Source organism: Pongo pygmaeus, chromosome 4 (assembly GCF_028885625.2).
Source record: "Pongo pygmaeus isolate AG05252 chromosome 4, NHGRI_mPonPyg2-v2.0_pri, whole genome shotgun sequence".
NCBI lineage: Eukaryota > Metazoa > Chordata > Mammalia > Primates > Hominidae > Pongo > Pongo pygmaeus.
This window is the reverse complement of record NC_072377.2, coordinates 154,160,371-154,181,540: the sequence shown is the minus strand read 5'-3', so window position 1 is coordinate 154,181,540 and position 21,170 is coordinate 154,160,371. Positions and strand designations below refer to the sequence as shown.

Here is a 21,170-nt window from a genome sequence, read left to right as displayed (position 1 = left end):
TTGAAATCTCTCCATTCCTGGAGAAAACAGGTCGACAGACTGCGGCTTGGTATGTGTGAGTAAGGCTTCTTGGGCGGTGAAGAGAGGTTCCTGTTAGGAGCTGAGTATGAGAGTGAGTTTGCATCGGTGAGTCCTGTGTTTTCAGATGGTGTGTTTAGTCAGGGGGAGGGGGACCCTGTCCAGGAGAATAGAGGACTCATGGGCCCTGGGAGAGCTGGCTCTACTTCTCTACAGAGTGATCAAGGAAGACCTTGAATTGGTACAGTTGGAACCTTTAGGAAGATGGAATCTAGATCCACATGGGAAATACTTTTTAAGCCAGTGGAACTAACCAAGGATGAAGTGGGCTAACAAGCTGTCTTGGTAAAGTGGTGAGTTCCCTGTTACTAAGGGAATGCAAGCAGAGGCTGGACAACTTGGCAAGACCCTTCCAGCCCTGAGATCCTATGGACTTTACTTCACCCTTTCTTTTCTCACCTCCCAACCTGTCCCTAATCTCCAATCCTGAATTCACACTAATTCTACCCAGGAGCCTCAGCTCAGAGGTGGCTGGTTGGGAAACAATTTTATATTGAAAAGGCCCATAACTCCTGAGTTAAAAGTCAAGCTCCATATGTTCTCTTCAATGAACATAAAACTTTTTTTTTTTGTTGGTAGAGTTGGTATGTGGGAGGTGGGAACATGGACAATTAGTGATGAAATGCCTATAATTATTTGCTTTGCAATCCAACCATTTTCTCAAAAGCATCATATCATGGAAAGCTGTCCACATGGCTAGGCATGGTGGCTCACACCTGTAATCCCAGCACTTTGGGAGGCTGAGGCAGGAGGATCTTTTGAGCCCAGGAGTTTGAGACCATCCTGGGCAACATGGTGAAACCCCGTCTCTATAAAAAATACAAAAAATTAGCTGGGCATGGTGGAGTGTGCCTGTAATCCCAGCTCCTTGGGAGGCTGAAGTGGGAGGATCACTTGATCCTGGGAGGCAGAGGCTACAGTAAGCCGAGATTGCATCATTGCATCCCAGTCTGGGCTATAGAATGAGACTTTGTCTCAAAACAAAACAAAACAAAACAAAACAGAACAAAACAAACAAAAAACTGTCTACAACTTGCAGTTGAGTTTTTTTTTTTTTTTTTTTTTGAGATGGAGTCTTGCTGTGTAGCCCAGGCTGGAGTGCAATGGTGTGATCTCAGCTCACTGCAACCTCTGCCTCCCGGGTTCAAGCGATTCTCCCACCTCAGCCTGCCGAGTAGCTGGGACTATAGGTACGTGCCACCACGCCCGGCTAATTTTTTGTATTTTTAATAGAGATGGGGTTTCACCGTGTTACCCAGGATGGTCTTGATCTCCTGACCTTGTGATCCGCCTGCCTTGGCCTCTCAAAGTGCTGAGATTACAGGCATGAGCCACCGTGCCCAGCCCGAGTTTTTGTACTTTTTTTTTTTTTTTTTTTTAAAAAAAAAGCATGGTATTGAAGAAGATAAATTGTATAATCCCTTTTAAGTCAAATGATGTGTATGTATGTGTGTGTCAGGAGAGGGTAAGTGTGAGAGTAGCAAGGCGCCCTGCTGGAGGTTGAATTTGTGTGTTGTCTCTTCCCTAATCTACTTCACACATAGGCTAGGACAGGAAGTCACTGTGGAGTGCCCAAAGGGTAGTATATCTGGGAATGGCAGGGGAGGGTGAGTTGTCTCATTGTCCTGAGAGAAGGATGTAACACACCTTTTGTGTTGATCGCCAGGGAAGAATGATTACGGGAAGGGGAACAATGGTGTAGCCTAGTCCTCCCAAATCTTTGTGGGAAAGGCTTGCATTGAAGGGCCCTGGGTGGTTGGCTTGGAGCCCTTCTCTGGTCTAGGGGGAGCACTGGCTTCCACCGCTGTGGCTGCTTTGGGAATAGTGAACCTGACTGACAACTCGAATATTACTCACCAAGATTAGCTCCTGCTCAGTTATTCATGTCCTTCCACCATGGTCAGTGCACTGATACAGGACCACGTGGGTCTGGACACCTCCTTCCAAGACGCCTGTGTGGGAATCCTCTGTGTGTAAGAGGGAGGCAGTGAAAACCCTGTAGAGAACAGCTGGGCTGCATGTTGGACTTCCTGCTATCACCAGCACATGGGGCTTGAACACTTGAAGTTTCGAGGAAAACCGGGCCACACTAATTGCACCCTGAACTGTGCAGGGTAACACATGTGACTGTGTGTGTAAAATGCACTGTTCAATGTGTGAAAGAATGTTCAACAAAATAAGAAGAGAAGTTATCTCTGGGTGGTGGGAATTTGGGGTGATTTGGGCTTACTTCACTATAGTTTTCTGTATTTGATTTTTGTCTTGATTTTCATTTAGCATTTCTTGTTTTTAACAATTAGAAGAAAAGGCAATTATCACATTTGTTTATTTATTTGAGAGAGTTTCTTGCTCTGTCACCCAGGCTGGAGTGCAGTGGTGCAATCTCGGCTCACTGTAACTTCCACCTTCTGGGTTCCAGCGATTCTCCTCCCTCAGCCTCCCTCAGCCCCCTAAGTAGCTGGAATTACAGGCATATGCTACCACACCTGGTTAATTTTGTATTGTTAGTAGAGATGTGGTGCCACACCCGGCTAGTTTTGTATTGTTCGTAGAGATGGGGTTTCACCATGTTGGCCAGGCTGGTCCTGAACCCCTGACCTCAGGTGATCCACCCGCCTCAGCCTCCCAAAGTGCTGGGATTACAGGCGTGAGCCACCATGCCCAGTCCAATTATCACTTTTAAAAAGGCATACAACAAGGCCTTGACAGCTTACTTTGTTTTAGAATTTATGTATGGCAACTGTGAAAAATTGAAAATTTAATTCAGTGTCCATTGTCTAATCAAGTCTTACCAGTCAGGGTCCATGTGTGGGAAAGCAACTATTCCTGCTCATTTGAGCAGAAAGGGATTTACTACAGGGAATTGGAAGCTTATGCAATTAGGAAAATTAGAGAAGCGGGCCCTAGAAAGGACCCTTGGGAATGACTTTGAAAACCACAAAATTGTCCTGTCAGGGCAGATGCTACCTCTACTGCCATCAGAAGTGAAGTGATGGTTAATTTTATGTATCAATTTGATTGGGCTATGGGATGCCCAGATAGCTGGTAAAGCATTGCTCCTGGATGTGTCTGTTGGGGTGTTTCTGGAAGAGATTCGCTTTTCAATGCAGATCGCTTTTTGCCAATGCAGAGGGGCAGCATCTAGTCCATTGAGAGCCTGACTAGAACAAAAGGGTGGAGGAGGGGTGAATTCTCTCTTCTTGAGCTGGAACATCTGTCTTCTTCTGGCTTCAGACATCAGAGCTCCTGGTTCTTGCTCCTTGGGACTCTGGGACTTACACCAGTGGCACCCCTGGCTCCAGCCCTTTGAACTTGGGCTAAGTCATACCAGCAGCTTTCCTGGTCCTCCAGCTTGCAGATGGCAAAACGTGGGACTTGCCGGCCTTTATAATCATGTGAGCCAATTTTCGAGATAACTCTCCTCTTCTATGTCTCTATATATCCCGTTGGCTCTGTTTAGCTGGATAACTCTGACTGCAGTGGACTCTGGAGGGGGAGCTCCACTGTCATGTGAAGAACACACTGCTGCAGCTGCGTCCAGGGCCACTCCTGCCTCTGCCACACCCACAAAGCCAGCGACCAGTTGTGTCAGTCAGGCAGGGCTGCTGTAACCAAGTACTCCAGACAGGGTGGCTTAAATGATGGGAATTTATCTCACAGTTCTGGGGGCTAGAAGTCTGAGGTAAGTGTCGGCAGAACTGGCTCCTTCTAAGGCTGTGAGAGAGAATCCGTTCCAGGCCTCCTAGATTCTAGTGGCTTGCTGGCATTCTTTGGCATTTCTTGGCTTGTAGATGTATCACCCTAATATCTACCTTCATCTTCTCATGGTGTTTTCCCTGTGTGTGCTGTTTCCAAATGTACTCTTTTTATAAGTCATATTGGATTAGGGGCCCACCCTAATCCAGTCTGACCTCATATTAACTAATTATATCTGTGGCAACCCCGTTTCCAAATAAGGTCAAATTCTTAGGTGTTGAGGATTGGGAATTAAACATAGAAATTTGGGGAGGGGGGACATAGTTCAACCCTTAACATTTGTAAGGGACCACTGTTGTAGACAAACCCATATAGGGGTGCTTGCCAGTAGCTACTGTGAAGAAACAGGAAGGTAACCTCCCTCCAGAACCACTGGAAGTCTGGGAAATGTAGTTTTTAGCTTACAAGGCTCTGCAGTAATGAAGGTTGGAATGGATGCAGCACCAATCCACCAAATCCCTGACCTAAATCCAACATCCTCTGTCTGCCACCCAACCCTGGTCATTTTGCAGCTGGCAAAAATTCCTGCCACTGAGCACATGCACCTGGGGTATCAGAAACAACACTGTCCTCAGAAACCAGGAGGTGAGGACTGGGGGAGCCCCGGCCCTATTATTAACTCACAGGGTGACAGCCACAGCTAATCAAACCCCTGACACAAAATCCCACCATCCAAAATTCACTCAACAAACACGGCAGTGCTCACAGTCATTAACACACTCAGGAACCTTGTGCCACATGCTGGGAACTAACTTTGTAAATTTGTTCCACAAGGCTGTCCCACCCACCCAAATTTGTTTCTTTATTATTTCTTACAGAGATTTAAAAAAAAGATAATTGTCTTCTCCCAACCATGACCAACTCCCCGCCACTACCATTTTTCTTGTTTATGTCCAGAGTATTGTGTGCAATTGTGTGCATGCGCAGTCCAAACCCAGCGTTCTTCCTGGATGATAGGTAAAGGATTTAGAAGGGAACTGAACCAGGAGGCCAAGCTTTTGGCGAGGTTGTGCCACTAACTTGCTGTGTGGCTGAGATCCCTGATGCCCCAGCTGTGAACAGGGTTGCTACTCTCTGCCCACCTGACAGCACCCGGGCAGGGCCCTGGAAAATGTTAGCGGAGTGATATGGTTTGGCTGCGTCCCCACGCAAATCTCGTCTTGTAGCTCACATAGTTCCCATGTGTTGTGGGAAGGACCTGGTGGGAGATAATTGAATCATGGGGCCAGGTCTTTCCCATGCTGTTCTCATGATAGCAAATGAGTCTTGCGAGATCTGTTAGTTTTAAAAAGGGGAGTTTCCCTGCACAAGCACTCTTCTCTCTTGCTGCTGCCATGTAAGAAGTGCCTTTCACCTTCTGCCATGATTGTGAGGCCTCCCCAGCCATGTGGAACTGTGAGTCCAATAACTTCTTTTTTGAGGGAGAGTTTTGCTCTGTCACCCAGGCTGGAGTATAGTGGCGACATCTGGGCTGCAAACTCTGCCTCCCTGGTTCAAGAGATTCTCCTGCCTCAGCCTCCTGAGTAGCTGGGATTACAGGTGCCTGCCATCATGCCCGGCTAATTTTTGTATTTTTAGTAGAGATGGGGTTTCTCCATGTTGGCCATGCTGGTCTCGAACTCCTGACCTCAGATGAACTGCCCACCTCGACCTCCCAAAGTGCTGGGATTACAGGTGTGAGCCACTGGGCCCAGCCCCAATAACCTCTTTGTTTTGTAAATTGCCCGGTCTCGGGTATGTCTTTATCACAGCATGAAAATGGACTAATACAGTAAAGAATTGTGCTGCTTGGGTCTGCCCTCCTCCATCACTAGCTCTGTAAGGGCTGTGTCTGCGTCTGCCGCTCTCTTTTTTCAAAAACGTATGAGTGTTTATTGTGTACAAAATGCTGTGCTGAGCACCGTGGTGGCTAGGAAGGGAAATCAGACCCTTTCCGATACAGTTAAGGGGAAGTGTTTGTTCACTGGAGTTTGGATCATCATCTTGCAAGATACAATCTCAAACATGATAATCCTGAATGTTAAAGTCCCAAAAGATTAAAATCCCTGAAGTCTAAATCTCTAATATCTAAAGTCCCTAAAATCACAATCACGGGATGGTTGCATGATGTTAGACAAAACTATTACCTTGTTGTTGTCTTTATTTGGAAATTAGGTATGGTTTCTGGAGATGTGTCTTGGTGCCAAGTTGACAAGGGGTGGACTTATGGACTTAATTTTAGGTATCGACTTGACTGGATGAAGGGCTATCTAGAAACCTAATACAGCATTATTTTGGGTGTGTGTATGTGAGGATGTTTCTAGAGGAGATCTGTGTGTGGGTCTGAGTGGAATAGGTGGGGAAGATCTGCCCTCAATGTTGGTGGGCATCATCTAATAGGCAGGGGGCCAGGAGAAAACAAATACAGAAGGCAATTGGTCTCTCTCTGAGAGCTGGAACAGACTTTTCTGCTGCCTTGAGCATCAGAACTCCAGGCTTGCCAGCCTTTGGACTCTAGGACTTACACCAGTGGCCCCTGGGTCCTGGGTCTTTCTGCCTGAGTCATGCCACCAGCCTCCCAGGGTCTCCAGCTTGTAGACGGCCTGTTGCAAGACTTCTCAGCCACCGTAGTCATGTGAGTCGATCCCCCTAACAAATCTCTCATATGTCTACATGCGCATCCAATGGATTCTATCTCTCTAGAGAATGCTGACTAATACAGATTTGGTATTAGGGAAACAGAATAGCATTTGTTTTTATTGTGTTTCTTACAACACAATGGAAGGGATCTGTGAAATTGTTCCCTCGCAAAAAGGCCGTGGTAGTGAAGTGTATAAGGCTACTTAAGGTAAAAGATAAAAGTTTAAAAATGGGCCAGCTGCGGTGGTTCACGCCTGTAATCCTACCACTTTGGGAGGCCAAGGTGGGCGGATCACCTGAGGTCAGGAGTTTGAAACCAGCCTGGCCAACATGGCAAAACCCTGTCTCTACTAAAAATACAAAAATTAGCTGGGCCTGATGGCAGGCATCTATAATCCTAGCTACTCGGGAGGCTGAGGTGGGAGAATTGCTTGAACCCAAGGGGTGGAGGTTGCAATGAACAGAGATCGCACCACTTCACTCCAGCCTGGGTGAAAGAGCAAAACTCCATCTCAAAAGAAAAAAAAAAGATTAAAAATGAGTTATTATTGGTGCTGCAAAAGCAGAATATCACTTAATTGCAATGGCTGGGCAATAACCACTCAAATGGACAACATATACTTGCAGAATGTGTAGACCACAACCACTCTCCAAGTACAAGTGCAGAGAGTATTTCAAATATCAAAGAAGTGAAGACACAGGCAAAAAATACAAGAACGCTCTCCTGCCAAATTATTCAATTGTGTACAACTTCTGCCCCTTCCCATATAGCACCATGCTTGCCTTAAAAAAACGCCCTTCGTCAGAGAATGAGAAGAGTTCGACCAGTTCAGCGACCTTCTGAACCAAAGGCACTTGCTGATATTGAGATGTCTTTTCCTCCAGTGTTATAAAACACATTACATGGTGAACTATTCTTTCTTTTATTTTTATTTTTTTTTGAGTCAGGGTTTCGCTCTGTCGCTCAGGCTGGAGTTCAATGGTGCGATCATGGCACACTGCAGTCTCAACTTCCCAGGCTCAGGTGATCCTCCCGCCTCTGCCTTCCGGGACTATAGGCTGGAAGTATAAGCGTACACCACTGCGCCTGGCTGTATTTTTTGTATTTTTTGTAGAGATGGGACTTCTCCATGTTGCCCAGGCTAGTCTCAAACTCCTGGACTCAAGCATTCCACCTGCCTCGCCTCCTAAACTGCTGAAATGACAGAGCCACTGCACCCAGCTGAGCTATTCTCGATAAGGGGTTTGACTGTCAAAGAAGATAGACTTCTTACATTAACTCTAAATCGAACAGAAAAACTAGCACATGCTTTACTTTCGCCAATGAATGGCACTTTCAAAATGTCCTGACTGTTTTTTTAAAAAAGATAAACTATATACAATTCATGTCCCTGTTAGATCTGAAATTTCTAGAATGTATCTACTTATGTGTACATTAATGACTGGAAAAAGTGAAGCACTTTATCAATGCTGATTTGAAGATTCAGTGGACTTTGCAAAAGAAAATGGATTTCAACTGAATCCTCAAACCATACTGACAGATTTGGAATTAGGTGTGATCAAGCTTCTAAAAGTGAATTTCAAGGTATTAGCAATATAGTTTATTTTTTTCATTCAGCCCACTGCATTTGGCAGAAAATTCAGATGAGTGGATTGGCCACAAGATATGGCAACAACGACAACTTCAGTTTAAAAATGCGGGCCAGGTGTGGTGGGCCACCCAGGTGTGGTGGCCCAGTAATCCCAGTACTTGTAATCCGAGTACTCTGGGGAAGCCGAGGTGGGTGGATCACTTGAGGCCAGGAGTTCAAGACCAGCCTGGCCAACAAGGTGAAACCCCATCTATGGTAAAAATCAAAAATTAGCTGGGCATGGTGGCATGTACCTGTCGTCCCAGCTACTCAGGAGGCTGAGGTACGAGAATTGCTTGAACCTGGGAGGCAGAAGTTGCAGTGAGCCGAGATTGCACCATTGCATTCCAGCCTGGGCAACAGAGCAAGACTCCTTCTCAAAAGAATAAAAATAAAAAATAATAAAAAAATAAAAAAGCATCATTTGACTGCATTGGCATTCCTTCTAGTTGATGACATTTTAGGAGCGTTTCATGAATTAAAGTTGCATTTGCCTGAAGAAGCCAGTGAAATCACGGACCTGTTCAAAAGTAATTATGTGCACAGTAGGATAAGAAGACACTTACACAATGGTGTTGCTGTTTAATCACCAGCATTATTTCTACCAAATCTGTGGTCTGTATATGAGTGGGTGTGGAATGAATTTCTGTGAGTCCAAAACCCCATAAAAACATGGCAGAGAAGATGGGAAAATTTGGAATATAAATAGTTCTACCATAAAGACACATGCACGTGTCATTGCAGTGTCATTGCAGCACTATTCACAATAGCAAGGACATGGTATCAACCTAAATGCCCATCAATGGCAGACTGGATAAAGGAGATGTAGCACATATACACCACGGAATACTATGCAGCCATTTAAAAAAAAAAAGAGATCATGTCCTTTGCAGCATCATGGATGGAGCTGGAGGTTGTTATCTTAAGTGAACCAATGCAGGAATAGAAAATCAAATACCACATGTTCTCACTTATAAGTGGGAGCTAAACACTGAGAACACATGGACACAAAGAAGGGAACAATAAACACTGGGGCCTGCCTGAGGGAGGAGCGAGAGGGTAAAAAATGTATCTATCAGGTATTATGATTGTTACCTGGGTGATGAAATAATGTGCACACCAGACCCCTGTGACACGAAATTTACCTGTATAACAAACCTGCACAGGTACCCCTAAACCTAAAATAAAAGTTAAAAAAAGATGGGAACATTTAATAGGGAAGGTTCATAACCATGTATATAGAATCACAGAAGAGTTTCAGAAAGAGCAGTGCCACATAGGAAATGAGTGTGATGTATTCTCCAAGCAGAGCCACACGCTAAAAGAAAGAAAAAAACAGCTTTTCATTTTCACGCAAGACGTCAAAATATAGTGAATGATTGTGAAAGTTGGCCAGCTCTTACGGACTATCTCTGTGTAATTGCCCATAATCTATCCCTGTAATACAGTTTTCATATCATCTTCACATCATTTCCAATACTGGAATTGTGTGGAGACTTTTAGAGAGTCCTAATTAGTTTCATGCGTTTTTGCAAATCTGACTCCACAAAAGTGCATTATCACAACGTGGACTTTGTAAGCATAATGCGTGTATGTAAAAGCATTGAAACTTCCTCAATAAATGAAGAGAAGTCCTTTTTGTACATGTGCATCTGTGAAAGATAAAATTTCTCAAGATCTCGGTTCTTTGGGTGACCGTATATGCAGTGGTGACCCATTGCAGTTTCTATTGATCTTGTCAAAAGAGTCAGATTGTCTGTCGTGGTATTTCAGATGGCTGCAGTTAGAAAGCTGGGTGCACACAATTAACAACCTAGTGATATGCATTTGTACATTTCCCTTTTTGACCTATTTCTTCATGAATGCAGTTCATCTGCGCATAACTGTTACACTCGCGCGACTGTCGTTAGTGTACCTGAGTGTTTATGCTTGCAAAAATGTGTACATTTTTTTTTTCTGAGAACAAAACATCATTTTCACAAATGTCTCAGACAGAGAACACTTTTCTACAGGTGATGGCTTTGCCACAAATGTGAAACATCACCAAGGCGGTTGGAAAAGCATGGGGCTTGGAGTCAGCAGAATTTCTAGCTAAATCTCGGCTCTATCATTTACCCCACTCTATTAATAGAGGTCTGGGAGCCCTGTTTTCTGCACCTGTACAGTCGGGTTGGTAATCCCTGCAAAAATGTGGACATTTTTATTGCCTATCTTACTGTGGAAAGTGACCTGTAAAGTGTCCTGACATGTTTTGATATGTCTCTCAATTAAACTCCCTCTAAATCTATAAATAAATGTCTTTTAACGAATTTTAAAATGATTTTTTCAGAATTCTATTTTCAGGATTTTGATTTTTCAGGATTTCAACATTCCGAGTTATGGCATTTGGTGTTGTGTCTTGCAGGATTATGATTAGTTCCCAATTCACTACATTCCTCAACACTCTTTTTCAGAGAAGAATGGAAACTCAACTCTTAGTGGCTTCAAAACAAAAGGGAGTTCATTGGCTCATGTGACTGAAAAGTCCATGGGTAGTTCAGTTTTAGGTATGGCTGGATCCAGGGGCTCAAATAATGTTCTCAGAATCTATGTCTGTCTGAGGATACATTCTGGAGGAAGGAAGAAAAAAAAGAAGGAAGGAAGGAAAGGAGGAAGAGAGGGAGGGAGGTAGGAAGAAGATGTCCACTGCAGATATGCCCAGAAATAATTACACTATAAGGAAGACAGTGTTAAGTGATATGAGAGTGCTCAGTGAAACGAGGGTTTTGGAAGATGGAGGAATTAATGCACTCATGTATTTATTCATTTATTTATTCAGGTCTTAAACACTGAAGTTCTAAGCTTCACACTGAACTAGGCCTGGGGCTCCAGAGATGAAGACCAAGTCCTTGCTTTCAGGGAATGTCCACCCTCTGTTGGGGAAGGCAGGTAGGTAAAGAGTCAAATTGCTAATTTGTACGGAGCCACAGGGATGCACAGGGCACACTGAAAGCTCATTTCCTACTGAGGGATCTGGGAAGCTTCTTGGACGCGTGCACTGCGACCTGAAGAGTAAAAACGGCAGAGAAGGGCATTGAAGCAAAGGGAACAGCATAAGTCAAAGCCCAGAGGCTGGATTCAGAGCCACGCAGAGGATGACTTACTGGGTGACATTGGGTGGATGATTGGGCCTCAGTTTTTCTATTTGTACAATAAAGGGGTTAGGTAACTTGCTGCTGAGGAAGGAAAGGGGAAAACAATCTCTCACGCACGCAGACACACACGCACACACACACGCTCACGCACACACGCAGCACACACATGCACACACACACGCAGACACACATGCACACACACGCAGACACACACACAGACACACACACACACACACGTGCACACACACGTACACACACGTACACAGATGCAGAGACTGGTTGTTTCAGCCTTAGAGGGGTAAGACACGACTCACTTCTAGGTGACCTTACTGACTCAAAGGTAAGGCCTCTTGGGCCCAGCCTCCAGAGGGAGAGAAAGTGAGAGAATGAAATGATCCACAGCGTACAGTAACAGCAATTTATGTTTTCATCTAAAAATAGTATTTATTGTTTGAATAGATAATATCTATACACTGTCAGCATCACAGAGGTACAAAGGGTGTTCTGTGAAGAGTAACTTCCCTTCTAACCCCACTCCCTTATCAACCCAATTCCCCTCCCCAGAGAAAATCACTCTAAACTTTTTATATAGACTTCCAGAGAGTCTATGCAAATGCAAGCACATACACTTACAAGTACACATATGTACAGTCCCTGCATTTTTGGGGTACAGATTGGGGTGTACTATTCACATTCTTATGCACCTTACTTCATTTGCTTAATAACAGCTATTGGCTATTGGAGTGTATCATTCTACAGCGGGCTGCCTCATTCTTTGAATGGTTGGATAGGGTTCCACTGCATGGATGTGCCGTAAGTCATGCAACCCATCCTATAAGGATGAGCACTTTGAGGATGCTATTGTGCTAATAGATTCCTTTAACACAAATAAAAGATAGAATTAGAAAAGATAGAAGTAAAAGTTCTTTGCGATTACAAACAATGCTGCAAAGCCTGTCCTGGTCTTTGTGTCATTTCCACATGGGGCTGCCTCTGTTGGACAAAGGCGTAGAAGAGCGATTGTTGCATCAAAGTCCTTGTGCATTTGTGATTCTTATAGATATTGCTCTATCCCCTGTTACCCACCTCCTTCATGGAGGTTGTAACCATTGTGTACTCCCACTTGCAATGTACAAGAGGCCTGTGTCACAGAAATTTTGAGTTTCTCCAGGCAGCCTGGGAGAGAGAGTAAGGAGATGAGAAGCTGGGGAAGAGGGCAGGGCATGGGGAGAAAGGAAGACATCCTTTGAAGGAGGAGGCCTGGGAACTGTAGGAGGCTGAGGACTAATGTGAGACAAAGCCGAGGAGAAGTTCCTGGGGTCATGACAGTGACCTTTAGGCTTACAGAGCTTATAGCCAATGGTGAAGTCGTGCACACCGGCCAGTCGCCCTCCTCTATTGCACACCGGTCAATCACCCTCCTCCACTGACAGCTCAGTGATGGGCCTGCCATGCTTCCAGCATTGCATTCCCAGGAATGACACTTGAGAGATGAACGAGAGGTGCTTAGGGGGCCCAGTGGGTGGAGGAATGGGTAGTAGCCTCAGAGACAGGAGCCCCAATCAGGAGCCAGCACTGTGAAACAGTAGGCTGTGCCAAGGACTAATTTAGGAGAAACTTAAGCCCCCTAAAACTCGAAAATTGGGAAGAATTCCCTGCATTCTCTGATTGTGTGGGTTGGAAACTGAAGCCATTTTATCCTGGTGTTAAAGGAAAGAGACTTTGGGCCTGGGGCAGACAGTCGCTTGGTGACACCCCCGTGGCTGAGGTTCTCCATGCCTCTAAGCCTGGGTGTCTTTCTCCCTGCTCTTCCCAGTCCCGACAGGCTGGGACCATCCCACCCAGAGTTAAGAGGCTTTGTGTTCAAAATCCTGGTCCAACGCTGGGCGCAGTGACTCACGTCTGTAATCCCAGCAGTTTGGGAGGCCAAGACGAGCAGATCACCCGAGGTCAGGAGTTCAAGACCAGTCTGGCCAACATGGTGAAATCTCATCTCTACAAAAATACAAAAATTAGGCGGGGATGATGGCAGGTGCCTGTAAACCCAGCTACTCAGGAGGCTGAGGTGGGAGGCTTGAACCCGGGAGGTGGAGATTGCAGTGAGCTGAGATAGCGCCATTGTACTCCAGCCTGGGTGACAGAATCAGAGTCTCTCAAAACCAAACCAAACAAAAAAAAAAACACAAAGAAAAAACTCCCCACAAGAAACCAAAATCCTGGTCCAGGGGTCCCAACCGTTTTTGATCATAAACGCCTAACAATAAATAACAGTTTATTAAAAAAAAATTTAATTTAAAGTTATTTTTAAAAATAAATCTTTATTTATAAATTCGATAAAGAGCTACTATACTAATATGTTCCTTTAACACAAATAAAAGATAGAAATGAGAAAAGACAGAGGTAAAAATAGAAGACCTGATAGTCTTCCTAAGCCTCAAATGACACCCTACTTTGCAAATCACTTACCTAGCTTTAAGCGTTTACAGAGCTGGGTTGGCGAAGGAAATTGGAGGGCCTTGTGTATCTCTGTGTGTGTATGTGTGTGTGTGTGTGTGTGTGTGTGTGTGTAACTCAGGGATGGAGGTGCTGTGAGATTTGGAAAACTTGGGACATGATGAGGGTTTGGGGGGGTTTCCTTAAGTGGTGGGGGCCCAGGCTGAGCTTGCAACAGAGCCCTGAATGAAGAGTGGGGTGTGACTACGTGGTAGCTGGGCTGGACCTTAAGCATCTGGGTGTGGGAGAGTCTTCACAAGACCCTTGTATCCCAGATGGGCTGCATGAGACTGGGAGCCTTTCATCTTCATAATGATCCCATTCTGCCCCCGACCATTCCCCACCTGTTGCCTCCTTAGATCATGAGCTTACCTATAGTGATGGACAAAGAGATGGAGACAGGCCCCTGACCCATCTTTCCCCAGGGACAGGGAGGGGGTCACTAATACCACCATTGCAGGGGAATTCAATTTGACATGAATGACTAGAGTAATATGATAATTATTTCAGCTGCTTCCCGTAGAACAAATTCATATTCGCCACCCATGTATGAAAGGGTTATGGCACCAGAGATGTTATCAGAAATGATTTCCAACTGGGAGCAACTCGGTTAGTGGGATTAGGGAAAATTACTTATATATCCCCTTCCAGGCCTTGGCTGAAGTTGACTCTGTTTGTCCTCGTCTCCCCTCCCTGCCTTGAGGCCCCAACCCCTGCCTGTGTCTCCCGGTCTGATACTCCTCAGCCACGCTCAGGGCTGCAGGCTGACTCCAAGCCTTTGTAAACCACCCAGGACCGTTAAACAAATCCTATAATTAGAAGCCAGGTTGCATTAACGAAGTGAAAAATGTAACATTAACATCTGTTTGTTCACTGGATGCTCAGCTCATGTCCCATGATCCAGAGGATTTGTGACCTTGGGTTTCCAAGAAGCCTTAATAAGGTAATGTTTATAGGACTCTTAACTTTACAGCTCTGCTGGAGTACAACTCTGTGAAATGAGGACAAGCCATAATTCCAGGAGATCCCCTCCTCCCCATCCCAGTGCTGAAGAATGTTGTCCCCTTATGTAGTACATGAAAAGCCTCATGACTCAGATTAAAGGAAGTAGATTCTGGTCCCAACTCTGACACTGAATTGCTCTGTGACACTGTATCAGTCTCTTTTCCTCTCTGGACTTCTGTTTTCCCATCTGTAAAAGAGGAGATGATGGGTCTTGTTCTAAAAGTCCCCTCCAATTCTGACATTCCAGTTTGATTTCTCTGTCTCTCGGCCATTGAGTTTTATATCAAGCAAAGATTCTTTTCCAAATTTGATCTTCCTTCTTTGGACTTCTCAAAAAGACTTGGTAATGAAAGTTGAACTGGATAAATCTAGTTTGGGGTTAGCAAGACACATAGACCTTTTTCTGCCTCAGCTTTGAATCTCTCTGATGGGATAAAAATGCGTCAAAAATAATACGACAATGACAATTAGGAAGAGACAATTCCTTAACTCTTCAAAGAAATTAAACTGGTTAAAGCAAGGAACAGTGGAAAGAACCAGGGTTGTTCTCTCTGGAGATGGTAGCCACAATTAAGTGAACAGAATATTCTGCCAACTTCCTATCAGCTGACATTTATTGAGTTCTTCCTGTGAACTAGACTTTATGTTATGGGCTTACATCCATCCTCTCAGCCTCATAGCAAACCTGTGAAGGCAGTACTTTCTCATTGTCCTCATTTAACAGATGAGGAACTGACAATTAAGGAGATGAATTTGCTCCAAGGAAATATGTGGCTGGGGCAGAGACCCCAGAACCTGATTTTTGACCTCTGCAGATCTGTTGTCCACAGACCTCTGACTCTGTTTTTGCACTTGCGGAAGCAAGTGTTGTGATGAAGTTTCCATCACCATGTCTCTGCATGATTCTGATAAGCACAGCATGCCCTGCTAGCCTGCACAGGCTATTTAGCATAGGTGATAAGGACACTTTTGCTGGGCCAAGCCTCTTAGATTTGGGGGTTGCTTGTTACTGCAGTGCAACTTGGCCTATACTGACTGATACTGCTTGCCTTGGGGCCGAGGGAACAGTTTTGCTCTGTATATTCGCAAAGAGCCAGTTTGCAGTCAGCAGATGGAAGAAGCAGGGAGACAGACATTTAAAACAACTAATAAAAGGCTGGGGAGCATATACGATAGTATCATTGAGAAGCCAGCACAATGATCCGATGGTCCTGTTGAGCTTGAGAGTCTAAGAAATTGACTAAAAAATGAGAAGATTTGTAGGTGATTCTGGAATGCCAGGGTCAGAGCTAGCTCTGTGGTTGAGATAATGGGATAGAATACAAGGGAATCCCAATATGGAAGACAAGAATTTATGAACATAGCCATGTGCTGGCCAGACTGAAAGGCCAAACAATCCTAGGTTTTTCTAAGAGTACACTACTGGGGAGAGAAAGATCAGGGTCAGCCTGACCCCTGAATTCTCTCCAGAGCTGACTCAGAAAACTTATCCCTCTGGCATGGAGCCCTCTCACCAGACACATTTCTCTCCAATGTAGATTTGTCCATAAAGCACAGCTGACCATGGCAGAAATAACTTGGATAGCCTTTGGTGCTCTGTGTCTGCTGCCTAATGACAGGCACCCACCTCTAACTGCTTCTGGTTCCAGTGTTCATTCACTTTCCCTAAGCTGGGGCGAAGGTTAGGGTAGCTGACCGTTAAAGGGACCTCAGGGGCCCAACTTACATCCCAAGCTCTGTCCCTTTTCTCTTCACTGTATGGCCTCAATTTCTTTTTTTGTAAAATATTTACATTCACATGTTGATGCAGGAAGTAAATAAAGTCATGGATGTAAAAGTGTTCTTTTTCTTTCCTTTTTTTTTCTTTTTTTTTTTTTTTTTGAGACAGGGTCATGCTTTGTCACCCGGGCTGGAGTGCTGTGGTGTGATCTCGGCTCACTGCAGCCTTCACCTATCGGGATCAAGTGATCCTCTCACCTCTCAGCCTCCTGAGTAGCTGGGACTACAGATGCATGCCACCACGCCTGGCTAATTTTTAAATTATTTTTTGTAGAGAGGAGGATCTCGCTATGTTGCCAGAACTCATCTTGAACTCCTGACCTCAAGCAGTTCTCCTGCCTCAGCCTCTCAAAGTGTTGAAATGACAGGCATAAGCCACGGCGCCTGAGCTAAAAGTGTTTTTCAAATTGTAGAGTGCTTCAGGGGTAACCCTTTTACCATCACGCAATTGTCATCAGCATCTGCGTGGGTCCTTGGCTGGACACCTTCCATCTCCCACAGCCATAAACCTTGAAGCTGCCTTCTCACATTAGAGCAATTACCGAGGCTTCTTTCCTGGGAACCAGACTTTGGAAATGGTCAGATTCCACACTAGCCATTTCTTCCTCTTTCCTCACAATATTTATGAGAACTGACCTTCCAATGGAAATTTGGCAAGATTTCACATTCTGGAGACATTGTACCTTCCTCCACATGCCCCGAGGGCTGAGGTCGTGGGCTTCCCAGAAGATCCAGCAGTTCCCATGCATGCAGGAGGTGCACAGGACTGAGAGGAGAGGGGCCCAGCAAGAGCTCCTGAGCTGTGGGCTGGTCCTAAAATATCGATACTGTTAGATTCCCCATCCTGCATTAGAACCTAAGCTCAGGAATAGGCCAGGCACAGTGGCTCATGTCTGTAATCCCAGCACTTTGGGACGCTGAGGCGGGTAGATCACTTGAGTTCAGGAGTTCAAGACCAGCCTGGCCAACATGATGAAACCCTATCTGTACTAAAAATTCAAAAATTAGCCAGGCATGGTGGTGCATGCCTGTAACCTCAGCTACTCGGGAGGCTGAGGCATGAGAATCGCTTGAACCCGGGAGGCAGAGGTTGCAGTGAGCCAAGATTGCACCACCGTGCACTCCAGCCTGGTGACACAAGAACTGTTTTAGTTGTTCACCACTATATCCCCAGTGCCTGGCACATAGTAGGTGTTCAATATATATTTGTGAAATGAACGGAATGAACCCTCCTCAATAACTCTCAAAGGCCCTTCATCGTCTATAGGCTAATTCCTTGAAGGTCACAGCTCATAGAAACTTACAGAACATCCTAGGCAAGATATTTAAACGTCCACAAGAAGCAGCTTCTCAACATTGCCTCCTAACAGTTCAGGCCACAGAGATAAGCTTCTACAGGGAGGCCAGGGGGAGATTCGAGCTTGTGAGTTTTCTAGGGGTCAGGAGGATGAGGATAGAGGCCTTGGCTATGGCCATCAAGGGTGATGTGATGTGTCTCAGAGTTGCTGCCTGTGCTGTAAGCATTGTGTTGTGTGCAGCTCTTAGGACATTCCTCTGCTAATCCTGCCCTAATCGCAAGCTGGCCCCAAGCTCCCTGAGCCAGGTGCTGAGAGCCGCATCTGTGAGTGAGACATGCTTGCTGTCTGTGAACAGCTCCTACCTGATGGCTCTTAAAACAATAACAAAACACATACAAGACACCACCCACAAATTTGCACTCACACAATACACCAAAACAACCACAATAAAAACAGCACTCTCTGACCCAATAACAGAAGCCAATATGCAAGGCAGACTTTGATAAGTACCATCGGTTTGTAGCTTAATGTTCGGGGTGCAAGCCTTTGAACCCAACCTGCAAAAGAAGTCCTTTCTGTCCTACCCATGAGCCCCCAGGACTCCTCTCCCTATGCAGCTGCTGGGAGATGTTGACGTTTTCTTCTCACGTCCCCACAGATGTGGCCTCTTCCTCTGCCAGAAGCGGCTCTTGGGGGCTGAAGAGGACATTTCTTGTTCTGTACCCATTTCCTGCTTCTGCTGAGGGCAGGGTTGGGGCCTTCCACCCAAAACAGACCCAGACCCACCCAGCCAGAGGAGACGCTGACAGCTTTGGGGGAAAAGTCAGAATTCCAGATCTTGTGAATCCAGACGTCCTGTAAACTCTGAGCAGAGGATAAACATCCCCCGGGACTGAGGGGAGGACACTCCAGTGGGCAGGGGGCCTGGCGCCTCTGTCTGCCCTAGAGACAGGCTGTTTATTCCACATCCCCCACAGGCTCTCTTGCACTCCTTCCTGCCCCAGGTCTGGGTGAGTTACGGCAGGCCTGACAGCCCCACGTGGGGGCCTGAGGCCTTGGACATCAGATCTGGACCTCTCAAGGCTAGAAGGGAACTTTCAAAGCTCAAAAACTGGCCGCGTACGGTGGCTCAAGCCTGTAATCCCAGCACTTTGGGAGGCCGAGGCGGATCACGAGGTCAGGAATTTTTTTTGTTTTTTTTGAGATGGAGTTTCATTCTTGTTGCCCAGGCTGGAGTGCAATGGCACGATCTTGGCTCACTGCAACCTCTGCCTCCCAGGTTCAAGCGATTCTCCTGCCTCAGCCTCCTGAGTAGCGGGGATTACAGGCATGCGCCACCACGTCTGGCTAATTTTGTATTTTTAGTAGAGACGGGGTTTCTCCACGTTGGTCAGGCTGGTCTTGAACTCGAGGTCAGGAATTTAAGACCAGTCCGTCCAACATGGTGAAACCCTGTTTCTACTAAAAATACAAAAATTAGCTGGGCATGGTGGCGCATGCCTGTAATCCTAGCTACTTGGGAGGCTAAGGCAGGAGAATTGCTTAACAGGGACCTGGGAGGCGGAGGCTGCAGTGAGCTGAGATCATGCCACTGCACTCCAGCCTGGGCTACAGAGCGAGACTCCATCTCAAAAAAAAAAAAAAAAAGAAAAAAAGAAAAGCTCAACAACCCCTCCACCCCGCAACACACACCTGGGCCACTCCTTCCTCTTCTAGAATCTCCTGGCTAGTGTTCTGCTCTCTGCTGATAGAGAGATCACTCTTTTCCAGGGCAGTCCATTTTATTTCTGGGACTCTCTGGCAGTTAGAAAGTGCTAGAATTGAGCTGACTAGAATTGCTCTGTGCCACTTGAGTCGGAAGAACTAAGGACAATGCATACAACAAAATAATAGCAGGGCCGTTCCCTGTGCCAGGCACTTGCCACATATAATCTTGTTAACCCCCCACCTCCCTTTCAAGGACATAGGCTCAGGGAGGTTAGGTCACTTGCCCAAGGTGACTTAGCTGCTACATAGCAGGGATGAGGTTCAGAGCACTCTGGTTCAACGTCTGTGCTTTAAATATTAATCTATACTGGCTCTTCATAATCAAAAAGCAAAAATAGCACATACACCTACAAACACACTATACATCAAACTCAGGCACATATAAAACCAAACCACATTACAAAATATCAGCCCGAACTTGCCAAATATTAAGTACCATTATGTGCCAGGCACACAATAATTTTAATGATTAATGCATTTTAACAACCCCGTGAGGAAACGAAGGCCCAGTGAAGTGAGGGGGGTGGACATGACCATATAATAAGGGGCAGGGCAAATGTCCAACCACCATTGCCTGAAGTCTGCCATCTTTTCCCCACAGGAGGAGGGCTTCTGCAAAATAAAAAAGAAAGCTTTTATAATTATAATTATTTTCAACAACCAGAGTTTTAAAAAATGAACTGTGCATCCTCAGAGAGAAATGATATTCCTAGAGAGATGGTACCCAGCAAAGGCACTTTGAAAGGGTTCCCGCTTTGGTAAGGGCTGGATGAGGTATCCTCTACCTCCGACGGCCTGGGGTGGTGAGTGCTAACAAGAGACTTGGTACAGTGTAGAGTCAATTTGCAACCCAGAAACACAAACTTGGTGTTTTCAAGTCTGGATGCTGTGCAGAAGAGAGGCCTAGGCGACCTAGTCTCCAGTGAACAAGACCACCTCTTAGAGTCCTACCCCAGCTCACATTTCTTTGACTTCCCCCTGTGGGGAGGAGATGCTGGCACCTGGCCTGGGCAGAGGGTCATGTTGACATGGCAGCCCCTCTGCACACCCCAGGGGCCGCCCATTCACCCAGGCCTTTCCCTTTTTTGAGAACTGGGAGCTTGCTGGCTGGGGCTGTTCCCACCAACAATGTTCCCGTCCAGGGATCTTAAAATAGCACCTCTTGGCTGGGGCTCTGGAGTGAGCAGCGAGGCAAGCATTTGTGCAAATATGGGCCTGGGAGAAGGACTCCTACCAGGGAGGGAGGGGAGGGCAGCATGGCAGGAGAGCCAGGACCTCCCCAGGGGGCTGCACCCTCCTGGTCGCAGCCAGCAAAGGCGCCGGCTAGCCTCTTCCCACCTTCCCTGACCTCACTGGGTCCACTTGGGCAAGTTCTTAGACCAAAGCCTTCAGGTCCCCCTGGTCTTGCCAACGCTCTAGGGTGGGCCCACTGGAAATAGGCACCTTTGCGTTCTTCTGCTGGTTCTAGCCTTGTCCCCACTTCGTAATGCCCTTCCTACCTAGGAACATACTAGAAGCATTCTTGAAGGCCCAACTCAAAACTCATTTTAACTGTAGGAATGACAGTTGCAGCTACCATTAATGGGGTACTTACTTTTGCCAGGGACTGT

The 21,170-nt window shown here is 45.9% G+C and overlaps 1 protein-coding gene across 1 annotated transcript in view; it reads left to right on the top strand.

The window, feature by feature from the left end:
* The first annotated feature begins 47 nt into the window (after positions 1-47).
* Positions 48-21,170, top strand: part of IL17B (interleukin 17B) — a 29,904-nt gene continuing 8,781 nt past the window's right edge. The window contains exons 1-2 of the mRNA XM_054488185.2: positions 48-126; positions 10,903-11,012. Coding sequence (XP_054344160.1) covers positions 10,986-11,012 — 27 coding nt within the window. The 5' untranslated portion in view covers positions 48-126; positions 10,903-10,985. The remainder of the gene's footprint in view (positions 127-10,902; positions 11,013-21,170) is intronic.